This window comes from Seriola dumerili, unplaced genomic scaffold, assembly GCF_002260705.1.
Source record: "Seriola dumerili isolate Sdu_G_001 unplaced genomic scaffold, Sdu_1.0 BDQW01000011.1, whole genome shotgun sequence".
NCBI classification, from domain to species: domain Eukaryota; kingdom Metazoa; phylum Chordata; class Actinopteri; order Carangiformes; family Carangidae; genus Seriola; species Seriola dumerili.
This window is the reverse complement of record NW_019174266.1, coordinates 6,497,575-6,523,491: the sequence shown is the minus strand read 5'-3', so window position 1 is coordinate 6,523,491 and position 25,917 is coordinate 6,497,575. Positions and strand designations below refer to the sequence as shown.

The following is a 25,917-nucleotide window of genomic DNA, read 5'->3' as shown; positions in this document are numbered from 1 at the left end:
TTAAAAGAGAGCCTTGGTTGCTATGGAAACATCTACCAGAAAGGATAAACTGGCAATGTACTCATCTCTCTACATTGTCGGTACACTGTCAACAAGGACTGTACCTCCTACAGTTAGGAATGACACTGTTTTCCACGCTGCTGGGAGATATTTGCTTATTTGGATGTTTCTCAGCCTCCCTGATGCTGTGTGCTCGTATGATCACAAGACAGCAGTACCAAATATGTAGCCAGACTCCCCTTGAAACAGGAGTGAATCTCTCTGATCAGGCCGGTCTGTGTGAAGAAGCCGAGACTGGAAGGCTCTCGGCCAGTAAAGGCACTGGATCAAAGGCAAACTTTAACTTCATAGCCTTTTCATGCGGCCCGCTTAGCAAAGTCAGCTCATTTGTTTCTCATTGAACATCAGAGGAGAGTGGTGGTGCACGTCATTACAGGAAGCTCTTCTGCTTCTTCTTCTTCTGTCAGCCTCTGTCTCTGTCGACTCAATATAAGCCAGCCTTGCAGGTTGGGGCTGCAGAGTTTGGTACACCAGCTAATCTATACATGGATGCGGTTGTTTCTCTTTCTTTTCAGTCCATCCGTTTGTCTTTTAACACCAGTTTGGCTTTAACTTGGAAAGTTAAGGAATTCAAACATTTCCAAACATGTCTATTACAAACGCTCACTTAAGACGGGTCATAATCAGTGGTGGAAAGTAACTAAGTAGATTGACTCAAGTAAAGTACCTCAGTACAATTTAAAGACACTTGCAAACAAAGAATTATGTCTCTTCTCTCGAGGTCTACGAATAAAACCTGCCACAAAAAAGTTCCAACAGCACTTAAAGTACAGCCATACAATGCCACCCTACTTGTTGCTACTTTACACACCTTAACACTTCTACTACCGCTACACTTCAGAGGGAAATATTATGTGTTAACGCCACTATATTTATTTAACAAGTTAGTTATTAGTTAGTTGGAAACGGGGACAAATATTTGATGATCAAAACATACAATCAATTTATTTAATATGTTCTAGTTTAACTACTAAATAGAGCTCTGGTTTCCTCTCTCAGTCCGAAGACATGCTGGTCAGGTAAACTGGCGCCTCTCTAGGTGTGACTATAAGTTTGAATGGTTGTGTCTGCGCAGAGACAGACTGGCGATCCGTGAAGAGCGCACCCCACCTCCGGCCTTATGTGAGCTGGGACAGGCTCCTTCCCTTGATAACTGATGGATTAAACGACATCCCAGCATATAATGTATTTATATTTGCTTCAGCTCGACCAGCAACAACATAAAAGTCTAGTTAAAAATTACTTCACCTGTAACAGTAATCCTATAATATAACACTCTTTGCCTTTCTTCATGCCAAGCAGTTTTTTGATATTTAAGTATTTTAATGATAATAATCACACTTATACTCAAAAAACTAAATATAGGACCTTCATTTGTGATGTATTTTTACACTGTGATATGAATTCTTCGTTCACCACTTTCCACTGGCCTTATTATCTCCTGTTAGTGTAGTGTGGTTAGTTTGTCCTATCCAGCAGAGACACAGTAGATTTGACAGTAGCTTGTAGTTATACAAGAAAAAGAACTTACAAAGTGAATAGCCCCACTATTACTGATGGCACATTTATGATGATGGTGATTGTATCAGAAACAAAATTACCTGAGGCTCAGCCAAAACGCAAGAGCTCACATGCAAAGGCCAGAGGTACTGCACTGGGCTCTAGAATAATATTCCGTTTCAATTTTATGTTTGGGTTTCTCATAACTTTTGACTTTATAAAAAAGTGGAAGTACTCTTCCCAGAAAACCAAAATAGTGTAGATTTACTTTTATGGCTCTCTGTCTCAGGGCAGATACGTTTTGTTTTTCATGCTTTACTCCATTTCACATCAGGTCAAAGAAGTGTACAGCTTTACTGTGGGGATCAAAGTAGCTCAGCTTTTTGTGATTTCTGGCGTATCTTCTTTGTCAATGCAATATTGAAGAATGAGTGCACACACACACACACACACACACACACACACACACACACACACAATGTCAAAGATAAATGCGCCTTGGGCAGCGGGCAGGCAGGCCAATGCCATCTGGTGCCCAGCGTTCACGCTGAGCAACAGTCAGCTCCACACCTGGGAGATAGTATAGCCTGCAACTGTTGTCGGACCACCAACTGCACTCCCACCTGCCCCCTCACTTCTGAATCTGAGCTTTATGTTGTCTCACACACTGAAGACAGAAAGTAATTCAAGTTAATTAAAAGAGAAACCCACCCTGAGATGGTTTTTTTTATACACCACCCTGTCTGTCATGTTCAATATCTGGAAGCTATTTTGTGACTGTTTTTCAATTAGAGACTGCCTTCCTACAGTATTTCCCAGAATTCCTCTATATCTTTATAGTTTTCAGCTGTGGGAAACAGAGTAAGATTTGCTTTGTAGTGAGACGTCCAGTGAAAATCACAACCTTTACCTAAAACACAAACTTTGCCACTTTCATTTGGTGGAGAAATTGTTCTTCTACAAACTTTTTTTCTCTGCATGATTGTTAAATGTGGAAGTGAGTCACCAAAGCTGTTATTGACTCTGATGCCAAAACCTGACATTTTGTTGCTATAAACATTTTTTGTGATTTGCCCATTATCTGTCAATTTAAGCAAATATTGCAAAAATTATTACCAATAACTGCATTGAAAGCAGATTTTCTTTTTCTTTGTTTGCTTGGGGGCAGCAGAAAAAGCTATAAACAAAGACATAGCCTATGACCTTGTGACGCCAATGTCATCTTTAATTTGGAGTTGGTGTATTTTGTTTTTTCATTTTTGTTTGTTTAATTTTCTTAAAGGAACTATTTGTAAGTTTTACTATTGCTGCGTAGCCAACGTTAGCGTTAACAGCTGTTCACTTTCTTGCCAAGACCTTCAGCCACCGTTGCGTTTACAAGACAAGAGGTTATAATACGTCCTCTGAGCTGCACTGCTTCTTCAGGGCAGCCTGGATGCTACTCAGTATCAGAAAGAAGGTGAGCATGCTAACTACAGTAGAAGAAATGAAATGATAGAAATAGAAGCAAAGTAAGATGGCTGCTTTCCACCTCTGCAGACAGCGTTTGGCGATTAAAAGAATGAAGTTTGATGCTGAACTCGCAACGTTTCTTCCAGACTGGTAAGTAAACAGCTGTTAGTGCTAAAATTGGCTACGTAGCGATGGCGAATCTTACAAATAGCTCCTTTAATTTAGAGTGTAAATCCAATATCCTCTCTAATTTTAGTGAATTTTGGGGAAATCTATCTGGCTATTTAGCTGCAAAAAGCTCCGCTGTGGTCACCAGCTAGTCATTAACTTTATCTGCTGTCTGCTGCATGCAGTTGGTTTATGAGAGCTTCTTCTTTTAAAACAGTTGTCTGCTGCTGGAAAACAAAGTTGACATGGGTAGTGAGAGTGAACCAAAACAGCGAAGTTGTGAAACAGCTGAGGGGAACTGCAGAGTCACGTGATGCTGCAATTCTCACAGCTTTGAAGAACACATCACGTATTGTAAACACTTAGTACAATGGAAAGAAGAATGTAAAGTTTCATGAGTCATCATCTGATACAACTCAAAAACTACTTTCCCATCACACTTAAAGGATCCAAAACATTTCAGATCCCTTCAATGATTACTGTAGTTAGTAAAACAAAGACTTGGCTGAACTTAATGCAGCCACCACATTATTGTTATCTGACTGATTCTATAAACAGCCAGTAACAAGTGGTCATGGGATTTTTTACTGCTGGAGATGAATTTCAAGTTGCCATGAATGACTCTCTCCCATTGCTCTGCTAAAACACAGGCAGCACTCTTACCCAGAGACAGAGAGAGGGAGGAAGAGAGAGAGAGGAAGAGACGGCACTTACAGCATACAGAAAGAGGTAGAGAAAGAGTTTGAGTGGAGAGAGCGTGAAGAGGCCGAGTGTGACAGCACCGAATGAGAGGAGGAGGAGGAGGAGGAGGAGGAGGAGGGACTGAGTGGAAGGGACAAGGGAGGGAGAAACAGAGAGGGGGACGGACCGAGAGTGAGCAAGGGGAGGGAGTATCAGAAACGGGGTAAGTAGATGAGAGGGAGAGGGAAACTGAGGGAGTCAGGAGAAGAGAGGAGAGCAAAGGGAAAGGAGAGCAAAAAAAAAGAGAGAGAGAGAGGAGGACAGCTCAGCAAATCAGCCCAGTAGCATTCCTCTCACAGCTGCAGTGATCTAGGCTGGGAGAGGAAGTTTATCTCGCCAGAAGAGAAAAGAAAAAATACAAGAAATTGTATTTTTATTTTTTTCTGTGGGTGAATAAATCGGAGGACTCCCTGGAGAGGAAAGGGAACATTAAGAAAGAGGAATCAGAGAGCTTCTGCAGCCTCCGAGTGTCCTCCAGGGGAAGATGGATTCAGACTCCGGAGAGCAGAGTGACGGAGATCTCTCTCCAGGTAAGCCCCAAGACCATTTCTGCATCAGTTTCTGACATGATGTGGTTACTAGACCTTAAGCAAACAAACTGAACTGTATTAGTTATCCAGATGGCCAGTGAGTTCTTTCTTCCTGATTTCCAGTACGTTTTCAGCATTTTTATGAGGCTGTACCTTCATCAACTTTACTATTTTCTTAACAATGCAGACTCCTTGCACTGATCAGCAGTTCGCCTACACATATGAATACTAATTTAACACCTGAAGTCAAGAATCCCACCATTTTCAGCTGTAAGAGTCTTTCACACTTTATCCAGTATCTGTAGCCCATAGCTGCCGCTGTGAGCTCTGTGAGCGTGGACACTCTGATGCTGGTGACTGGCAGAGCCTCGCTGAGTGTGCGTATGAAAGCCGGCTCAGTCACCACCAGGAACAGGCAAGCTCCAACACGTGCAGCCAGTTTGTTCATCAACACGTCCAGCTACAGAAGAGAGCACAGCCTCCCTGAACGCTAAAATCCTTCTCTTCTCAGTGTTGCACTCAGGGATAATGAGAATGTTTTAGAGTCACAGTTCACTGAGGACAGAGCAAAGATTTATTGCAACAATGCGAGTTAACAGCTGGACTCGCGCATTAAACATACAGATACACACACACAGACAAAGTTAGGAGTCTCCCACTGGATATTTCCCAGCATTCCAAGCTTGTGGGCAAATTCATTGAACTGTGATCCTGTGGAAAATTCAAGTCAGGAGATGAAACAGTCTCCTGGAGATAAGTTTGAGTTCAAAGATCATGAATCAAATGCGTCTCCAGGAGGTTTTCATAACTCGGCGCAGCTTACTGGAACAGTCAAATACCTGCACTGTATGTCACCTAGAACTGAAACTTTTCCTCTTTGCTCCTTGATGTAATCCCTGTAAATATTCACACTGACGCACTTCATGAGTTTAACGTCTATTAGAGAAACTGTGGGCTCCTCCATCACGTGTGTGTACGGACTGCCCTTGGATACTATTATACTATACTGAAGGTGTCCGATGATGAATGTATAATTTATCAGGGCATGTTGTTGCCCCCGGGTAATGATTGTTTAATAAAGTTGATAATGGTGTGGCTGTTTGCCTGTTTATTTGCCAGCTTGGAGCTTTATATGTTAATGATGCTCTGTTGAACTCTGGCCATCTGTCTGTCCATCTGGCCCATTGTCCGTCTGTCTTTTGGTCCATTTGCAAAGGGAGAGGAACTTTAATATGAGCTTCAGACACATCCTCGCTAGGCGATGGCATATATGTGTCATCAGCTAATTTCAGGCAGACAGATCAAGGTTAAAGCATCAACCAGGACTGTCATATGAAGCATTGGTGCAGAATGGCCAAGCCAATCTGCAGAGACAGACGCTTTATCCATTTCACTTTCATGTGAAGTGATGTACACTGTTTTCCAGAGACTGGGCCAGAGGTAAATCATGGAAACATGATCTGCTAAAGCGTCCAGCGATGTAAAGTGGCCAACTCTTTGCAGTGTAAGAGGAATTAACTCTTGTAGGCTTGCCTGTCTTCGGCCTATGAGAACTATGTTACACATGTTGAAAAGGGTGAGGGTGATGTGAGAGCAAAAGCAGAATGACATTTTTCCCGGTCGAGAGAAAGCAAGAGTCTGACTCATACCCAAAATGCATGGTGCTTTGTGGTTGTGCTGCAGCTTCTACTCTTCAGTCTACTGTCAGTGGAAAAAAAAAACTGGAATGGCTCATGTTATAAGGTCAAATGACCCAACAAAACCTGAGCAAATGTATTTTGAAAACAGGTTTATTTTGAAAGCCCTGCTGTACACAAACATGACCCTTATTCCTGGATATGTGGATGAGGGATGTGTGATTGATCCTAAACCTTTTAATATGTATTCTGGCACAAAACTTCAGCAGTGTAAATATTGAAGTATTTTGTTTCGGGTGGCTCTGACCCTTTAGCCTTCTTTTCCGCCCTTGAACTGTTAGTTGTTGTTAGAGAGTGACTTGGTCATTTTCTAGACTTCTCTGCTTCTCTAAATTCACCCTTAGATACATTTTTTTTTTTTTTTTAAATATTAGTAATATTTCCTACATTATATCACTTGTAGTTGCACCAACATCCCCTCACCCTATCTTGTATTTTTCATCAGTTCTACATTTCCCATAATGCCCCACAAAAGCCCCCAGAGAACACACCTGACCTCGGTTCATGTAGCCGCAGGTTATGCTGCCTGCAAGCGAAGCTCATGAGGTTGTATTCTCAGCATAGGAAGTCAAAGGCAACGCATTATGGCTCGAGTTCAAGTGGTTTAAGTCATGAGAACTTTGTTGCTAGGTGACTGGCAATAGATATACCATAGATAAATCATTATCAGAGATGTCCTCTTGAAAAGTCTTGAAAATAAAGACAACATCAAATGTAGTTGGATAAAGCAAAAACAAGTGTGGCGTATTTTATTTTGGTGGAAAAGTTATTCTCTCTCCCCTCAGGTGAATGTAGGTTGTGGTACAAAATGTTCAAATTGCATAAAATGTCTTGTACTTGGATTAATCAGGGCTGACACCAAGATGTGGTCCTTGCTGGTGATGCTCCTGCAGTGACAGCTTTTTTTATTAGTTGAATTTTCAGCCTAAGTGGAAATTATTCAGCGTGACGTCACATAATTTATGTTCATCCAATTATTTCCCCCCGCTAATGCAAGAAAATTTACAAAAAGCACAAGAGAACTGTTTCAGGGGAGACTTGTTCAGTATAGTTTATGACAGGTGATCACGTGAGACTCAGGTGTCTGTAGCTTTTGTCGTGTTGAAGCACAAAGAGCAGCAATACACTGAGCACTACTGTACAGTAACTACTCTGAAAGAAATACAGTTAAGACTCTACACCCCCACACACACACATATACACACACACAAAAGCTCACATTTTTTCCCATAATCATCCAGTCACCCAGTCATGCAGCGAGCACGCCGCTCACCATTTCAATACCCACAAACTGATTCATCCAGTAGTCTTGTCTTTCCTTCCTGTGGTGGACTGGAGACGACCACACCTAATTTATGAGTCAAAGCGAGGCTAACTGTTCACACACCTGCTCTGCTGGAGGACTGTTGGAGAGCACATCACACAATGTGTGCGCAGCAGAGACTGGACACTTGCATTTCACCACAAACTGATACTTCAGGAAGTAATGATTTGCACAAAATCCTGCATTCTGGTTTGAGTTATTTGTTACATTAGTTTGACATTATGTTGGAGGACAGTGAGTAATCAGCCCACGGTCTACTTTTTGGCTGATTCATCACGGTGATGCGACTGGCTATAACACCATAACCAAGTGCAGAGCGATTTCTAAAGAGTTCAGATATATAGAGCAGACTTGTTGAAGAGAAAAGCTGTTTGGCTGTTGTAATAACAGCTGTGAGATTCAGAAGGGCATGAGGGCTGTTGCTGTGGTTCTACTATAAACACAAAAACTGCAGATGTTGTTTGATGACACAACTGACGTTTAATCCTTAGCCAGGTAATGTTCTTCAGCACTGACATATTCATATACTCACACACTCCACAGCTCTGTTGCCTTGATTAATTGCCTCAAATGCACACTTCCACAAACACTTCAAAACTCTGCATCAGAGACGACAAGGAGTATCATTCAATCAGAGGGGATCTTCTTCTTCATGATTGCCATGTTGGCAGACCGGCCACATGCTTTACACATGAGAGACAAGCAGAGCAGGCGAGCCCTGCAGACACTATAACACTCGCATACACCAATAAACGCGCACACACGCTGAAGCAATGCCCACACGCTTCTTGCTCACTCCCTTGGTCTTGTGCTCTCACAACACATGCATCTCTGAGTTTTTTTTTTTTTTTCTCCTCCGCCTTTAATCTGGCCCACAGATGGGGAGTGCTCAATGCACCCTAGTCCTCTACACACAGAGAGAGAGAGAGAGACACACACACACACACACACACACAAACGAGACACCAGGAGCTGGTTCTGGAAAATTGTAACATGAACTGAGAAAAAAAAAAGAAGAAAACAGAAGTGAAGCTGTAAGTGGAAAAGGCGACTCAGGAGAAAGTGGTTTTTCCTCTAGCTGCAGTGAAAGACAAATCCTAAAACTCCAGGTCCAGGTCCCTGACCGGTGTGTGTGAGTGCATTTTCCCTTGTATGCACATGCATGAGCTGACAAAATAATACTGTGGCATTTCATAGTGTTTGTGGGACATTTGGAAAGAGAATTGTTTCCCCACGACTGAGCCATTACTGAAACATGGACTTAGACCACAGAGGCATTTTGACAAGGCCTCATAGACACTCAGAGGAGGAGGAGAAGGCTGTGGTTTTACTGGAGGGCCAGTCGAAGCAGAGCAAATAGTCGCTAGTGGCGTCTGGTGTGAGAGGCAAACTGTTTGAGGGAGGGAAGTGTATATTAAGGGAAGGCTGGATTGGCGTCAGTGGAGCATTGAGCCTGTACAGGTATCTAGACCTATGAATGCTGTACGTGTGTGCGCTGTGATACAGGCGATTGTATGCGTGTTGTTTTATTTCGTCATTTGAGTTGACTTAATTTCATAATCATTGCTAGAAATTTCTGAGGAAGGATGTTTCTTTATTTAGGTCTGGTTTGTGGTTTCAACTTAGACTTTATTGTTCGCACAAGTTTTCGCCATTAGTGCCTGACGCGTTTGTGGAAACCACTGGAGTCTGGGTTTCTCTTACCTACTGTCTCCTAACATGACCTTACCATGCAGATTATTTCAAATTAAATGGAGACTTTTCCGCTGCCACTTACCTATGATGAAAGCAAAGAGGCAACAGAAAATGAGTCAGAGTGGGAGGCAATTACACACAGAGCTTTTCACACTTAACTGTGGCACAACTCAAATAGCTGTGCTGATTATAGCACTATAAGATTGTGGTAGGAAAAAGTAGAGTATCCATGTTCAGCATAATATACAGTATCACAACAGTTAGTGGAGCAGTATATCACTTTAAGCTGCTATTACTTTAAAACTATTTGTTTCTGGGAGGTAGGAGGCAGCAGGACAGTTAGAAGTAGAAAATATGGCAATTATGTTTGTGGGTTTAGACATTTCATGGGCAATAATTGCAACAGAGAGATTTCACTGGGATTTAAATTAACTCATGGAAGGATTCAGTTCCAGCTGGTAGTGGAGAGGGTTAAACTGAAAGAAGGAATGTAGTCACTAAAAGTCAGAAACAAATCTACAAAAGTGAGCGTGTGTTTATGTGAACGTGTATGTGTGTGTGTGAACCACAGTTATTTCCTGGTCATTAGTTAGTGGTGGGTTGGCAGCCAAGGGAGCAGCAGCACTTTGGTTTTACACTTAAGTGTGTCATGCACAGAGAGGGCCTCCAAGGCCAAAGTTTAAAGTACATCCAATTTTATAACTACAATCAAAGCAGGAGAAACATTTTAATTGAAGCAGCATAGACAGCAGAAACCCTGCCCCCTTTCCTGGCTAACCTTTGCTCCCCTTATGTTTATAACTCCATGTTGATTTCTCATTGAGGGTTTATGTCATCTGTCTTCAGCATCTATCACTGTGATGGCTATTGGAATTCAAACATCAGTCTTCTGGGAGTGAAACAACAATATATGACGCTATATGACGCTGTTGTGATGCTATCATTACCTCATCCACTGGAGCTGTAGTTGTTAAAGGACCTATTTGTACATTTTTCTATTGCTACATGGCCAACATTAGCATTAACAGCCATTACTAGTCTAGATCAAACGTCGCGAGTTCAGCATCAAACTTAATTTCTTTACTCCCCAACACCAGTTTTCAGCGGTGGAAAGCAACGCCAATGTTAACTCGTCTTTATCACATCTTTTCTTCAAACTGAAGTTAGCATGCTAACCAGCTAGCCCCAGCCCACCTCGTCACTTTCCGATAGCGACCCACTGCAGCCTCCAATCTGCCGTGAATACGTAGTGCTGCTCGGAGGGTGTATTATAACCTTTTGTCATGCAACAATCACCACCATCCTTCTGCTGTCAAGAAACCACATCCAGTGGCAGAGAAAACTTACACATAGTCTTTTTACATGCTAAATGCTAACTGTTGTATAGCAAAAGTCACCTAGCAGCTGTTCCACTAGCTTCTATAACTCAGCTTATAAATCAGCTTTTCTTTCTTTAGCCTTTTTAAAAACGTTAAAACATGAGGTTAATGATCCACATTCTGATATAATTCAGTTCTACTATAACACGTGCTGCTATGGTCTGGTGTTGGTGTTCACTAAAGGCCACTAAAAATGCAATTAAGTACAACAACTAACTAACTGCATGACATACGGATGCATTTAATGTGGGCTGTACTTTTTGTAATTTGCACGATTACAAATGTCACTGTGATCCTTTGAGCATCCCATTAGCCACTGGCTTGCTGTCAAAGCCTCATGGGAACTGTAGTTGTGGACTGCTAAACAAAATCATTGTCAGTTAGAAATTGCGTTCGGGGTAAATCGCTGGATTACATTCAGATATGTTTTTTTTTTTTTTTTTTTTTTAATGATTGAAGTCCTATATATTTTTAACTGCACCGGAGTCATCAGCAGGTGGTTGGGATGTATGGTGGGCATTCAGAGTTTACGACTGTCACACCAGAGACCAGGGTTTGCATCCACGGTCCTGTCTGTTGTTAGGCTTAAGCTGCAAAAGCACCTTGATTAGTGAAAGATGGTGGTTAAATGATGTTGTGCCTGAAGTTACTGAACATTTTCTGTATTAAATTAGACCGCAATCTTTCACCAACCTTAACCAAGTGCTGTGAGTGCCAAAACATAATTCTACATCCATCCATCGTTTATTTAAACATAATCATAAAAAGTTATCATGCTGTAGTCACTACGAGCAGATTGCACATTATACTGCAAGATCAGTTATTTTGGCCAAAAAGGAGACAGGGTTGCTGTACTAAAGAAACTCTTGTCCAGTATAGTAAATATCCACGCAACATAGGTTATGGACAGAGAACTAGTGACGTGTTTGTCATTATAGAAACCCATCGTGTTGTGGATGCCAGTGGTAGAGAAGACAGCTCAGCAGGGACTGGGGCTTCAGCTCTATATAAGGTCAATGACTGACTGAGCTTCATGAACCGAAGCCTCCCAGCGCCTCATTTTTGCGTAAACTCACTCAGAGCGGGTGAACTAGTAAACAAACCAGGAGGCCAGAGTTATGGGAAACGCTGGCAAGGCCCGGATGATTGTGCGTGTGGGTCTTTGCGTGCACATGTGTGTCTCTTTGTAAACGATGCCACAGCATGCTGAGACTTGGCCGAGGTCTATGAGAGGAGCAACTCACCCAGGGCCGGAAAACACTTACTTCCTTGCCACTCACGCTCGGCTCAGTGTTGTAAATCTGGTGAGAAATGGACAGAGAGGAAGAGACAGTCAGAAAGGGAAGAGAGCTTCACGGATGTAAGACAAAGACGTGTGCTACAGTTAGGCGCTTAATACAGCTGCAGATGGGAAGAGGGTGAGAAGATGTCTTTGATGCTGTGTACGTCTGTCTGACGTAAACGGACTCTGACAGGAGCAAGACAATCAAAATACGGACATATGATTTCACCTCTCTTTCTTTAACACCCCCACCTCCTCCATCCTTCTCTCCATCACTCCTCCACGCTCCTTTTAGATGAAGTGACACATCTGCAGACGTTCAGAATAGCTGTGATTGAATGTTTTCATCTGTGCTAATTCAGAGTATTTTTCAAGCAAACATATCTGCTCTTTCTGCTTTCTCCAGTTCACGTTTATTAATCTTGACTGAATGGTGTGAAATGAAAATGTACATATTGCCAGCTTTGCCCACCCCCGTCCCTCTCTCGCCCACTTTCTCTCTCTGTAAATAGCTGTTTCTTTATTTCAGATGGAAAAAGTTAAGCAAACTTTCTGTCTGGGTTCCAAACCAGATAAAGTAAGGAAAGCCCCAGTATTTTATCCTCCTGTGTTTTTTATTAGGCCTCAGTCTCACAGTCTGTCATTACATTTCACACACAAACACACCCACCCACACATTTGCACCAACTTTCTATAAATAGAGTGCCAGTCTTTTATGAATCAAATAATTCCGTGAGATGGTTAGTGACTACATTTTCTTTCTTCCACAGCTGCATTTTGAAGCGATCACATGTCAATCAAACAGCAGTTTCTATGCTCTCTCGTTTCCTTGCCTTTTTCCTCAGTGAAGATTGGCTGTAGTTGGAGCTCCTGTCTTTGTTTATAGTCACAGTGGTTATCCATTCAGTTCCTCTTCACTGTATCCCAAACAAACTGCTTTTGAAAAAGTAAAAAGCATCACTTCCTGTGTACCAAGCCTGGCCTGGCTCTTTAGCTGCACAATGGCATACCATAGCGAACCACAGCTGGTGGAGACATTAGCTTTACAGCAGAGGAGAGGTCAAAGGGCAGGGAACTCACAGGGCCCTGCAGTCCACGCTGTGCCCAAACAGGATGTCCTGTATACCACTTCTCATCCTCTGTGGACCAACAAGCCTCTCTGGTCTTAATAACGAGGAGTGACTGTGATGCAAGCCAAAGGCAGAGCTAAAAGGTGGAGGTCAAATCGCTGATCTCTCTCCCCTTCTCTCTCTCTCTACCCACTTTTCCCTCTCCAGTTTCCTTGTGACAGGCGATCAAGCCAGCGGCACATTAATCAATCAGACATCTCCTGCCACTGCCTCATTTCGCCTCATCTCCTCGGCTCAGCTCTACAGGGACATGGCCATTAAAACTAAGAGACAGAGAGAGACAAAGGAAGAGATGAGGGATGGAGCATTAAATAAGGCTGTGCAGCAGCTAAAGGCAATCTGTGCTTGTGTCCCTCCTGAATCAGAGGGGCTCTTAAGTGCTTTTTCCCTGGATTGTTAGTCATAGTAGAGACACTTAGACCAGTCCTAGGATAAACACACTTAGTCGTTTCAAACACTATTATCAGACCTCTTCATTACAGCCACATTAACACACATCAGTTTGCTGTTACTGTGAAACCCAACAGGTTTGTTTCTGTGACTTCCATTATGCATTTGTGAGAAATGCCGATTCAAACCTTGTTTTGCTGCCCATTGCCCCCATGTATTCCAATGATGACCAATAACCAATACATTGGTCCATTTACCATATTCCATCTTCATTTACGCTGCTTGTCATGCCTTAGTTGTGACTGTCCCATTCAATGAAATCCATCTTTCTTTTGACTAACTCTTAAGTCAAGAACGGAGCAAGAAAATGTTTGAGAGGGGTTTATTTGAGGTTTTGTAAATCACAGAAACGTTGCAAATGTTTGCATATTATCCAGAGTAATCCGATCTACATCATCCAAATCTCTCTTAACATCCATGAGACTCTCTCTTAAAGTTTTAGTATGCTTGAAACAAATGAGTGTGAAAGCCGGAAAGCAAAAATATTTCTATAAGTTAAGAATAGCCACAGTCAAAGACCGACTGGAGCGCATGTTAGAGAGGTGTGAGACGTGATAATTGTTTAAATATGGGAATAATAGCGCACACATTTGGACAATCTTTGCTCAAAGGCATTCACTGTGTTTTCCTCTTTTCTTCACACAAACACGGACAGAAGCAGTTATGTAATTTTTTTTTTTTTTTTTTTTTTTAAGAGCGAGAGAGAGATGTTCAAATCTGACAAACAGTTTTGCACACCTGGCAAAATCGCTGCATGAAGTGGCTGGATTGTCAATTTCAGATACTGTCAGACACGACCCGCCCAATTCAGCTGTTTATTGCATTTCTTAAATCAAAATAAATGAAGCACTTTAACATTATTATTTTTACTAGCATCCATTTGTTTGCTTTCTTGGTTATTTTTGGACTTTATGATGTTCCCTTGACGTGAATTTATGTTTCCCATGTGGTTTTTGTACCTAACCCCATCTATGTTCCCCATTTGGGACAAATATAAACCCAGTTCAAGCTGAGACAGGAAACACCTGCACAAAAAAATTCATAACATCTATTTGTCTTGTCGTATGATTTTCAGTTAACAGAGCGCCTTTTACAAGCCTTGGGGATCTATGAGCAAGATAAATCTGTATTTCCTGCTATTACACTTTCTTACAGTAAAGCATGAGTTGGCTGTAACCTGTCCATTCCAGTTTCAGCCAGGGACACTAAAAGATCCACATCTACACAAGGGAATGAACTTTAAACTAACTTCACACAAATGAAAGTCATTAAAGTATTAAAATGGAGTTATTTATTAACCCTAAAGGTCTGAATGCCCCTCTACATCCTGAGCAGCTGTTAATGGCACGGTGAATGACCTCTTTCAGCAGCTGACTGCCCTTTGGAAACTGGCTCAGAGTCAGATTTTTACATGTCATGAATAATGCACATCAAGGCACTACACTGTACCATGTCTCACTCTCTGTCTCTCAGAAGAACCCATATCTTTCTTGTCTTCATCATCCCCAGTTACTTTCATCTAGATATATACACACACACACATACACACGCGCACACACGCATGCATTACATCAGACAGAGTGTGTGTAGGGGCGGTATGTTTGAGTCATCTTCTGATTTGCGCAGTGGGAGTCAAAAATACACCAATACGCAGCCTTTGCATGTCCAGAATGAGTGGAGGAGAGACATGAAATGACAAAAAAAAAAAACCTAAATTTATTCCACCGCCTGGATACTTCTGCAGCTCCTTTCTTGTGTATGAAGGCCTGCATCAAGATACATCTTCAGATACTCTATTTACTCCATTTACTATATGTCTCTTTGCATGTTTTTGTGTGTGTGTGTGTGTGGAAGTGAAAGCGCAGAAGTGAACTGACAAACACGGTAAATCAACAAATCAGAAGACTGCAGCCTCGAGAGTGACACTGGAATATAAACACGCCTCTCCTCCAGCTCCACTAGTCGAGCTCTGCTCTGGTACCAGCTGCCACAACACACCATCCTCTGCTCCCCACTCCACAGTCCACTCTCCTCTCAGGCTTGGTTAACCCTTGCCCTGCAGGCTATTAAAAACCCCTTTGCTATTGCTGAATGACCCACTCCGTTGTTTTCCTCAAGCGTTGTATATGCAGCCAGAGCGAGTCTGCAGCGACTCCTTATTGGAAAGCAAAGCTAAAGGAAAAGGCCAAGCCAAAAGAAGAGGAAGTCAAGCTGTCATCCTTGTTTTCTTCTCCTTTGTGAAGAGAATTTCCCCTGACATTTTGTAGGTATTGATACTTACACTACACTGTGAAATGGCAGCGCTGATGGATGACAGAGTTTTTTATTACTGAAGGCTTTTCCTGCACTTCTTGCCACAGCATGAGCACAGAAGCTGGCTTTAAAGGCCGTCTCGTGTGTGAAATATGAATGTATGCAGCTACTGCAGAAGTCCATCTTTACAGTGCACATGAGGTAAAAGGGGATTAGCAGTGTGCAGCTGCTCCCCTTATAAAAGAAAATATCTGAAGAGGAAAATGTCTGGAAAATTATTGCTATTTTAGCTTTTACAGGGTGCAAAGAATGGCTTGGCAACCACTGATTGGAGATAGCCAGCCTATTCAGTTATACAATACATTACTGCCTATGAATGGAAAATAGGTTGCAGATGGAAAGTAAATGTACAGTGAGGGATTTTGGTGATGGCTACAAATGGGTATGAGGAAGCTTTGCAGAGCTCAATAGCTTCTTTTTTTTTTGTCACTCACCAAAAACACCCCAAACCTCTCCTGCCTTTTTGTTCTAGGTTGTCTGTCAGTTTGGTTGTTTGAACTAATAATGTTTAGAGGAAGAAGTGACACGCACAGGTGCTGAGCAGTTTTTCTTTTTTGCTTTTCATTCTTCTTCTTTTCCCTTTTTGACTGTGAAATGCTCATTAATGCTAATATCCAACCATACTGGAAAGATTGCGTACGAACACCTTGTCTGTTGTGTGAGCACATACAAGCACGTGTGGTGAACGTATGTATCCGTGTCTATCTGGCAAAAGACAAAAAAAAAAAAAAAAAAAACAACCATCCCATGCACCTGTGCACAGAGTGACCTGGTTTTGTCCAATACTAAACATGAGCATGTTGTCATTAGCAACCCCAAACAGAGACGCTCTGATCAAGTGTGTGTGTGTGTGTGTGTGTGTGTGTGTGTGTGTGTGTGTGTGTGTGTGTGTGTGTGTGTGTGTGTGTGTGTGTGTGTATGAAACCTGATACAGTCAGGATCAGGCAAATCAGAGCAAAAAAAAAACCATCTAATTAGTGGCTGCAGAAGTAAATTCAGAGCTCTCCAGGCAAGGGGTATTTTAGTTTCTTATTTCAATTAGTTTTTATCTAGATATCCTAGCTTATTTAGTTCCTTAATAGTTTTTGGTTGTTTGTTTTGATTTTAGCTCATTTATATTTGAGTATATGTGGTAGTTTGTGGTAATTAAGATTTCTCAAATATATCTGAAAAAGCATTTGTTTATGTTACATACTACCATATATTGTCTTATACAATGCATTATATATATTATGTCTCACTATTTTAACTTTTGTTCATTCATATGAATTATTTCTATAAATTTCTATAAATTAAATTAATTGTAATGTTTTTTAAATTAGATTCAGTTTAATATTTCCAGATGACAAAAAAAAAAAAAAAAAAAAAAAAAAAAAAAAAAAAAAGAACAAACGGAAAAGAACAAAAATAGTTTCCACTGTCCATATTACATCAAACTGTCAGCATCACTACCACTTCATTATACATCTCGGATGTATAATGTGCAGGTTTTGGTTCTATTAAACAGTACATCACATGCTATTCACTTCATCTTTACATACTGTATATACAAATATATACACATCTCAACTGGCTTGGCTTTTATCTTAGTTTTAATAATTACCTTGGCTGGTTGGTGGCTAAAGACAGATCAGTTCAGTTATTTCTATCAATATCTTTGATCATCACTATAAATAAGTAGTCTTTCTCCTAGATTGCGATGATCTTGAAGTTGTTTTTTCTGTTGTCGAGACATGAAGCCCAACAAACAAAAAAAGCCCCACACACACACACACACACACACACACACACACACACACACACACACACTTCAGTCAGACATGCATGTCCTGCAGCGTTCCGGCTGATAAGCCCACAAGTGCTTCCAGCGTTGACTCGGTAAAGGCCAGTCGGTCTTCATCGGTGTTAGCTGCTGGTCCTGCTAATGGCTCATTCCTCTGGTTACTCTGGAATGAGACCAACACAAGCCTCAGGACCCGTCTCACAGACCAGCTGCCCAGCACACTGCAGAAAATGTCCAGATTAGCGAATCATTTCATCTGGTGTCGAGTCGAGTACTTGAAATAAATAACACATCTACTGATGGGCCAGGATCAGCTCACTTAACTAATAAAGCCTACTTATTTTTCTTTTTAATTCATTTTCTAGATGATACTGTGGTGATCTGTAGTTTAGAGAGGTTTTACCATATGGTATTTCAAACGACTGATTCTTGGTATTTCAATCGACTCAGAAAGACCACAATGATTCTAAGCATGCAATATGTAGCATAGCATAAGTAAGCAGGGCACCGAAGTCACGCTTGTATTTGCTGATTGATTGGCATCAGCTGCTTCATTCATGCCGCAATATCAGTGGCTCAGTGACTAGTCATATCCAAACACACTAATGCAGGTGGACAGCACGGACATTATAACCTGACATTTGATTCTCTAAGTGCTGCTCCTGCTACAGCTCTCTCCACCAGCCCAGCCTCCTCCCTATGTGCTAAAAGAATTGCTTATTTAAATAAGTTCATGTGCAGTGCAGTGACCGTTTATTAATGCAAAACTTTTTTTCTTTTTTGGCAAAGATGCCTTTTCACTTTCTGGCAGAGAGTTAGCTCAGAAGTTCAGTACCACTTTCATATCTATTTATAATACATAAGGATACAGTCAGCAGCCAGTTAGCTTGGCTTAGCACAAAGACTGCAAACAGAGGGAAATCAAGAGCCTGGCTCTATACAAAAGTAACAACTCCACTTATGAGCACAAAAAACACAAAAAAGCAAGTTGAAAAAAACAAGTTTGCTGTTTAATGTAGGGTTATGTGCCGGACTTCTTGGCCCTGAGCAGTTGCCAGGCAACCAGCAGAAACTCCTGCAAGTTATTGGCCAAGAAATAATCCAACACATAACCATCCATAAAATGGGAAATTGTAATTTTTTCATTTCTGTTTTTGTTGGACTAAACTATCAACATGTTTTGGAGAGCTGTAGAGATGCATGTAGGCGGATTCTCTCACCTTTGGAGCTAGGCTAGTCAGTCCTTGTGCTAAGCTAATATAAACAACTGCAGGCTGTAGCCTTACATTTATCGTATCTGTATCGATTTTATATTTTGTATCAGACTCTGCGCCAGAAAGGAATGAGCATATTAACCAAACTGTTGATCTACTCCTCTAAGAGGGGGATTCATTTTCCAACAGAATCCTTGTTGCTGCTCCTTTTCTTTGTTTTTTCTTTTAGACATTTTGCTATAAATGGTCGCTGCCTTGATACAAGGCTCTGTGACTGAAAAGAACATAAATGAGCCCAGATGGACATTTTTTGCAGTGCGCCACCTTTAGCAGGGCAGGTTTGGCTGGTCTCCATGTTCCACACTGGATGTATGTTCTGATGCAGCGCAGCAGAAACTGTTGACTCAGCCTTCTAAAAACATCAGGCGGAACAAAGAGAGACTGTCTAGTCAACAGCCGCGGCCAGAGAGCAGCGAGCACCTTACTAATCCTGATGTTAAAAGTAAACTTCACCAACTCCCAAAACACTCTTATGTAACCGCTTTGATGGGCTGATGGCTTGTGCGACTGGCCCTACACTGGTGGAGAACTCTGCTCCCAGTTTGTTTTCAGTGTACAGAGAACCCACTTTATTCTGTGAAACCGTTACACTTAAGGACAACTGATGCGGAGAGAGCAACAAGCAGGCAGGAGGGAAAGTGTGAGAGCAGGAGAGAGATAAGTGACGGGATGGACAGTTGTCTGGCCATCTCTCCCGACAGCTTGGTCTCTTCTCTAACTCATTCTGACACCCTGGTTCATACATGTCACTCATCTCAGCCTCTGGGTGACAGGCTGTACGTGAGTGTGCGAGAGAGCTTGGACTTCTCATGTGCACCCTTATAATCATCTACCCTTATTTACTGTATGTGCTAAAATCTCCAGCCAGACTCTGAATCACCCACCACCACTCTGACTCACACCTCGAGCAGCCTCGTGTCCGTTCTTCGCAGTATTTTTCCCCCCCACACTCCTGCGTCTTTGCTTACATTCTTCACCACTCTGGGACGCACAAACAGGATTGAGACAGGGGTCGAGGCAAGTGAGTCGATAGCCACCTGCTGGTCCTCAGAAAAAGGCTCCAGGGTGTGTGGTGGGGGGTGGCAGAAGAATAATTATCCCAGTTTTAGCTCTGCACTAAAAACAGAAAAGATCCAATCCGTTCCTTTTCATGCAGCACTCTTCTCAGTTATAACCTAAACCCATCTTCGCAGTGATAATCACAGATCTTGGTTATTTCATTGCACAGAAGAGAAATTCATTCAGAGAGGGACTGGTCACACATACTGGTGGGATCCAAAACCAAATAGCCTGCACGACCATTGGTCTGACAAGGCCGGCTTTATGGAGCAAGCTGTCACCTTCATCAGTGTGCCAGGGTTTCAGAAATCTATCCAGTTGGGTTTCTGAATATCAGAGGCTCACTGGAACAAAGAGCTGCTTCAGAGAAACAGGAAATGACAGTGACAAAGAGAGCCTGTTGATGAGAGGCACAGATCAGCCTAATGAAAACCAGTTATATATCCTGGTGTTGCTATTCAAATATCATGGAACCTACTGTATTACTGTTGTGAAGCATTCATGCCTGTTATCTGTTCATCATCTCACGGCATATAGTTTACATCTTAAACAGCAGCCTGCAGGGGATGAGACACTAACTCGTCTCTCCCCGACAGATGTTGAATGTGTCGGTGACTATAGATTTGCACCACTAACATCCTTCATCATCCTTCCACACATCCAAGGACACAGAGCAGTAACTTACAGTATATATCCTCCACTAATCCCTACTTGTTTTTTAGTGTACATGCATTTCTTGATTACTTTCTCAGATTAGTCATTGTAATTCACCTAAAGCTGCACTAATCAATTTTTTTAAAATCACCAAATCGATCAAATGACGACATGTAACATGAACAGAGTCACTCAGAGTGAACACACAGAGAATTACCAGCTAACTCTGAAACTCCCCTCAGCTCTGCAGAGTTTTAGCATCTTTCTGCTTATTGTTTTGGTTCTATGACCTACAACTTAGAGGGTTTGGTTCAATCTCATCTCTCTCATTAACTTTGTTTATATCCGCTGCAGACGGATGTTGCCAGGGGAAGAAAAGCTTTGATAGACCCAGTGTTCACTATTTTGCCCAGTAGACGGACAAACCCAGCAAGTAGCTCTACACTACAGTCAAATACAGTCTAGAAAAGCAGAAATGATGGTACAGTCAGTCTCAGACGGAATACCTGCACACAAGGCAATCGCAGTGCAACGACTGTTCTCGTCTGTGGTTCCCCGATGGTGGAACAATTTACCAAATGCTATCAGAGCAGGGGCGTCCCTCTATCTTCAAGAATCTCTTGAAAACTCATCTCTTCCGAGTGCACCCTCTCTCCTAACACCTCCAACACCCTAACATGCCTAAGTAGCACATAGTATGCACTTTCGGTGCAGTTCTTTACTTGATCTCCTTGCACCTATTAAGTAGATGTAGTGCTTAGTACTTATGCCAAGATCTCCCACTGCCCTGAAGCTTTAGTGATGCCCCTTGTAAGTCGTTTTGGATAAAAGCGTCTGCCAAATGAGTAACTGTAAATGTCTAATAAGAGTTTATTTGCTTTCAGTTTGCTTTTTAACTTGTTTTCCTAATAGGAAAAGATTTGATTGAACTTTACTTTTAGAAAACATTGTGATTACTTTAAAGAGCATCATGAGATTGGGAAGGAACTGATTGGTGAGTGTATTTATGGGGATTACAGTCAAGATGACACGCTGGAACATTAGAGACTAAATTGGTAACTGTCGTTTTCACTCAAACTGCTTTTGCACATTTAGAAAAACAAAGGAAATCTTACTCCTAGTCCTAGTCAATGAGTTCTAAGTTATTGTTACCTCACAAGGATATACCTTTTTCACTATTCAAACACACATTTAACACATGAAAGATTCAAACAGATAGACTAATAAAATACATGGAAAACAGGAATGGAATATATGTGAATATCGATATCTTGGCGATCATCTCTACCTATTGCTCCCAGATATGGTCCCCATATAGACTATTATTAACTCTGTAGATAAGCTGTTCAAAAGAAGCCGACTCCTCTCTCCATTCATTAAAGCTCACATGCTCTTTTGACTTCCAGTGTTTCAACACGAGGATATAATCATTCATTTCACCCGTCTGTTTATACAGCAGATTTAAAAATCATACAAACAGTGGAAATGTTGATTTTAACACTTTCAGAGTTAAACAATCCTCGTGAGTTCTTTCTGCAGGTTTGACATCTCCATATGCACCCATCCACTCACACCACTTTTGTCTAACATACAATAGCTCTCACTCCCACTCTCATGAAGTGAAAAAAAAAAAAAAAAAAAGGATCATTAGATCTTTTGTATTGGGGAAAGGACTGTAGACAAAGACATTTGCCTTATTAGTTGTTAAATGTCACGGTGAGATAATTATATGTACATGAAATGTCATTTAGCTTCAGACCAATGTATGAAATGTCACTTCTGTACATTCACATGAAACGCCACATATTGGGTTTCTCCCAATTGTTATGCAGCACTCAACCTCTTTTGTATGTGTACACTTAAAATACACACACACACAAACACACACACACAGCTGATGATGTGACAATGGTGTGAATTCTGCATGGTCACATAGCTGTCTGTTTTAATAAAATTATAATGACAACAAAGCAGGTGTTCCTCTTTGAATTTGGGCTCATCTGCTGTTATGTGCTAAGCCCACTGGGCAATGACGCCCCCAGACACACTCTCTTTTTCTCTCTTTTTCTCTCTCTTCCTCTCTCTCCGTCTCTCTCTGGACATAGATGTGGAGGAGGAGGAGGTTGACAATGTGCCCAAGGAACAGGAGGAAAAAGTGAAGCCCCTTTCCTTGGCTTTAATCATAATAGGAGTTATCTGGTGTGTAATTTGTAGCTGGGTGGCACCTAAATAAAACCCCTTTCCGTCCTCCCACTCCTCACATTCACAAAGACACATGTTAGGCTGCTGGTATCGCTGTATGAGGACACACAGCCTTTGATGTTCTCCTCTATGATAGATTGAGGCTGCAGTGGGACATAGTGCAAAACTGTGATCAATCTCAGTTTGTACAAAAACAGTGTGCAAAGAGGATCTTATCTGTGTAGAGCTGTTTGATGTTATCCAGGGCAGATAGTCATTCCTCCCAGAGTCAGCCCGCCGCACCACTGCCAGCTCCAGGAAGGACGCCGCCCTGCCGTAGAATGTGGCTGCACCGCGTTTCATCTACTCAGCTTTCACTTGTTCAGTCTGTGCTCTTTATTGAGATGACATTAAATACTGCTCCCAACTTTCTTGTTCTACTAAAGTTAGTTAAAGAAACAAAAAAGCAGCGCCGTCTTCTGAATAACTACGAAATCTATACTTATGATCAGACTTTTTTGGTACACAGAGTTCTTCATGGAAGGAAAAAGTAATGTGAGTGAAAACTGGAAAAAATGAAGGATCCTATTATTATTGCAAAGGGGCAAGAGAGTTTCAAAAGCTTTTTTGTCCAGATGGAGGCCAACTGCTACATGTAAATATATTTAAATCTAAGGGTGGTGGTAGAAGACCAAAATAATAACATGTACAGAGCCGCAGTTTTTTTTACAATACAAACACCCTGCTACTACTTAAAGAGCATAGTCATCCACAAAGTCACCCTCCACGGGACTGTGTTTCCAATATTCACTGTATTTATGGAAAAAAAAAAAAAAAACCCAAAAAAACCCACCAGGTTTCACTCGTACAAATAAAATAATCACTTCAGCCAGAGGAAAAGACGAGCTGGTAAACACAGTGGAGCCTTTAGAAGCTACAGAGCCAATTTGTCTCAGGTGTTTGTGTACACAAAATGGAGCTAAAAGAAAAGTGAATATTAGACTTACATTCATCAGTTGGACACAAACATAACTCCAAATAAATGCCAATTCACCATATCACATGTATAAGGTGATAGTAGTGAATATTGTCTCTCCAGCTTGTTCTGCTGCCCCCGAGTGGACAAAACAATCTATTAATACTGTAGTATCAGTAGTATAAGTATCAGGGCATGACAAGCTGCTACTTCAGTAACATCATTATTCCACTGTTGTTTGTTCAGTCCACTGCTCCCTTAAATAAGTAATGCTAGTCAAGATTTCTGACCTTAAGACTAACCTCACACCCTTTGTCTTTCTGTGTCTCCCTCTTTTCCTCTCTCTTCAGGACAGGAGAGCTTTAACTCTCGCTCCCTGGCCATGCAGGCCCAGAAGAAGATCCTGAGTAAGATGGCGACCATGGTGGTGGCCAACATGCTGACTGATGACACTAGCAGCGAGATCTTGGATGAGCTCTACAAGGCGAGCCGGGAGTTCACCAAGAGCAAGAAGGAGGCCCACAAGATCATCAAGGACGTCATCAAGATTGCTCTGAAGATCGGCATCTTATACCGCAACCACCAGTTCAGCTCTGACGAGCTGGACACAGTGGAGCGCTTCAAGAAGAAGATGAACCAGGCGGCCATGACGGCGGTGTCGTTCTACGAGGTGGAGTACACCTTTGACAGGAATATTCTGTCAGAGCTCCTGCTGGAGTGCAGGGACCTGCTTCACACCCTGGTCGAGCAGCACCTGACAGCTCGCTCACATGCACGCATCGATCACGTTTTCAACCATTTTGCCCACGGGGAGTTCCTGGCCGAGCTGTACGGGGACGGAGAGGAGTACAGACTCTCTCTGAGGAAGATCTGCAACGGCATCAACAAACTGCTGGATGAAGGAACGCTTTAACCTCTCACACATGACCTCTTTCACTTCTAGCTCTTTCTCCCTTTCTTGCTGATCTCGCCTGCCTCCATCTATTTCCTTTTCACCTGCTCACCCCTGACCACTCACATCCTCTGCCTTCTTTTTGCTCTCATCTTCCTGAGTCTGCTGCATCCATTTCCATGGAGCTAGTTGTAACATCCTGATGCTGTGGTTCAGTGAGGGAAATTTTTTTAGACTGTCTCTCCACTCAGTGGATCATCGCTGCGCACTGGGACAGCCTGTTTCACGTTGTATGCATTCCAAGTGATCACCTTTGTCTGCAAAAGTGTACTGTACCAAAAAAAAAAAAAAAACATACATTAGGTATATTTTGATATGGAAGATTATCAGTAGTAGTGATTGGTCCCTCTGTGTGTGTGTGTGGGTATGTGTGTGTGTGTGTGTGTGTGCACATGTGTTCGTATGGGATTTTCTTGAATAATGTGTTTGTACATAAGACAAACTATGACATGGTGTGTGTATCATGTATCTGTGTCAATCTTCTCTACAAGGGTGTAACACTTGTCTTTTATTAAAGATTTCTTGTAAACATTATTTTGCAGTTCTTTTGACAACAACACCTCCATGTGAGCTGGGAGACAATATAGGACAGATGGGTTTGTTCCTTCTTGTTGGTAGTAATAATTCGCTCCCCTGACTCATTTCTGAGACAACATATGAAGGAAAACAATCATCTGCCTGCATGCAATCCAATTACTCTCATAATAATGCTTCATTTTCACTGAAACTAAAATACCCAAAGATTTCGCTGCCTCTTTTTAAGGGGAAACAGCCACGATTGAAAATGCACCGATGGACCAGATCTGGAAAATAAGCCACAAATGGTGCATTAAGCCGCTGCGTTCCCATCCATTTGATTCACATGCACGCCAGGCATAAATATGCCAACACACATTTTGAAATGAGCAGGAAAATCAGTGATTTGTCATTTCTGGTTCATTAGATGCCCTCTGGTCTATTCTGCTCCGCAGTCCAGGAAAACATATTACTGGTGGCTTGGTGTGACTCCAGCTGAATTATTTGGCAGCCAGTGGAGAAGAAGTCCGGTTTAATGTCTCCTCCTTGTCTCAGAAACACAAAACAGACAGACCACCCACCCACTTGTACCCATGTTCTTGTGTCAGACACACAGACACGCACGCACACATACACACACACACAGTTACTTATATAGTTACAGTCCATTTAAATGTTAGTGGACAGAAAGGTGGCATCCATATTATTAACCATTTATTTACTTCTGTTGCACTTTGTTCTTTTTGTCTCCTGCTGCAGGACAAAATCCAGCTGATTCCAGCCTCTTAAATCAGACAATGT

The 25,917-nt window shown here is 41.9% G+C and overlaps 1 protein-coding gene across 1 annotated transcript; it reads left to right on the top strand.

Annotated features, from left to right (window-relative positions):
* Window positions 1–4,132: 4,132 nt before the first annotated feature.
* Window positions 4,133–25,134, top strand: tnfaip8l3 (TNF alpha induced protein 8 like 3). Its single transcript, XM_022748955.1, has 2 exons — window positions 4,133–4,451; window positions 23,999–25,134. The coding sequence occupies exons 1-2, from the start codon at window positions 4,406–4,408 to the stop codon at window positions 24,559–24,561; spliced, it is 609 nt and encodes a 202-aa protein (XP_022604676.1). The 5' UTR covers window positions 4,133–4,405; the 3' UTR covers window positions 24,562–25,134.
* Window positions 25,135–25,917: the final 783 nt, after the last annotated feature.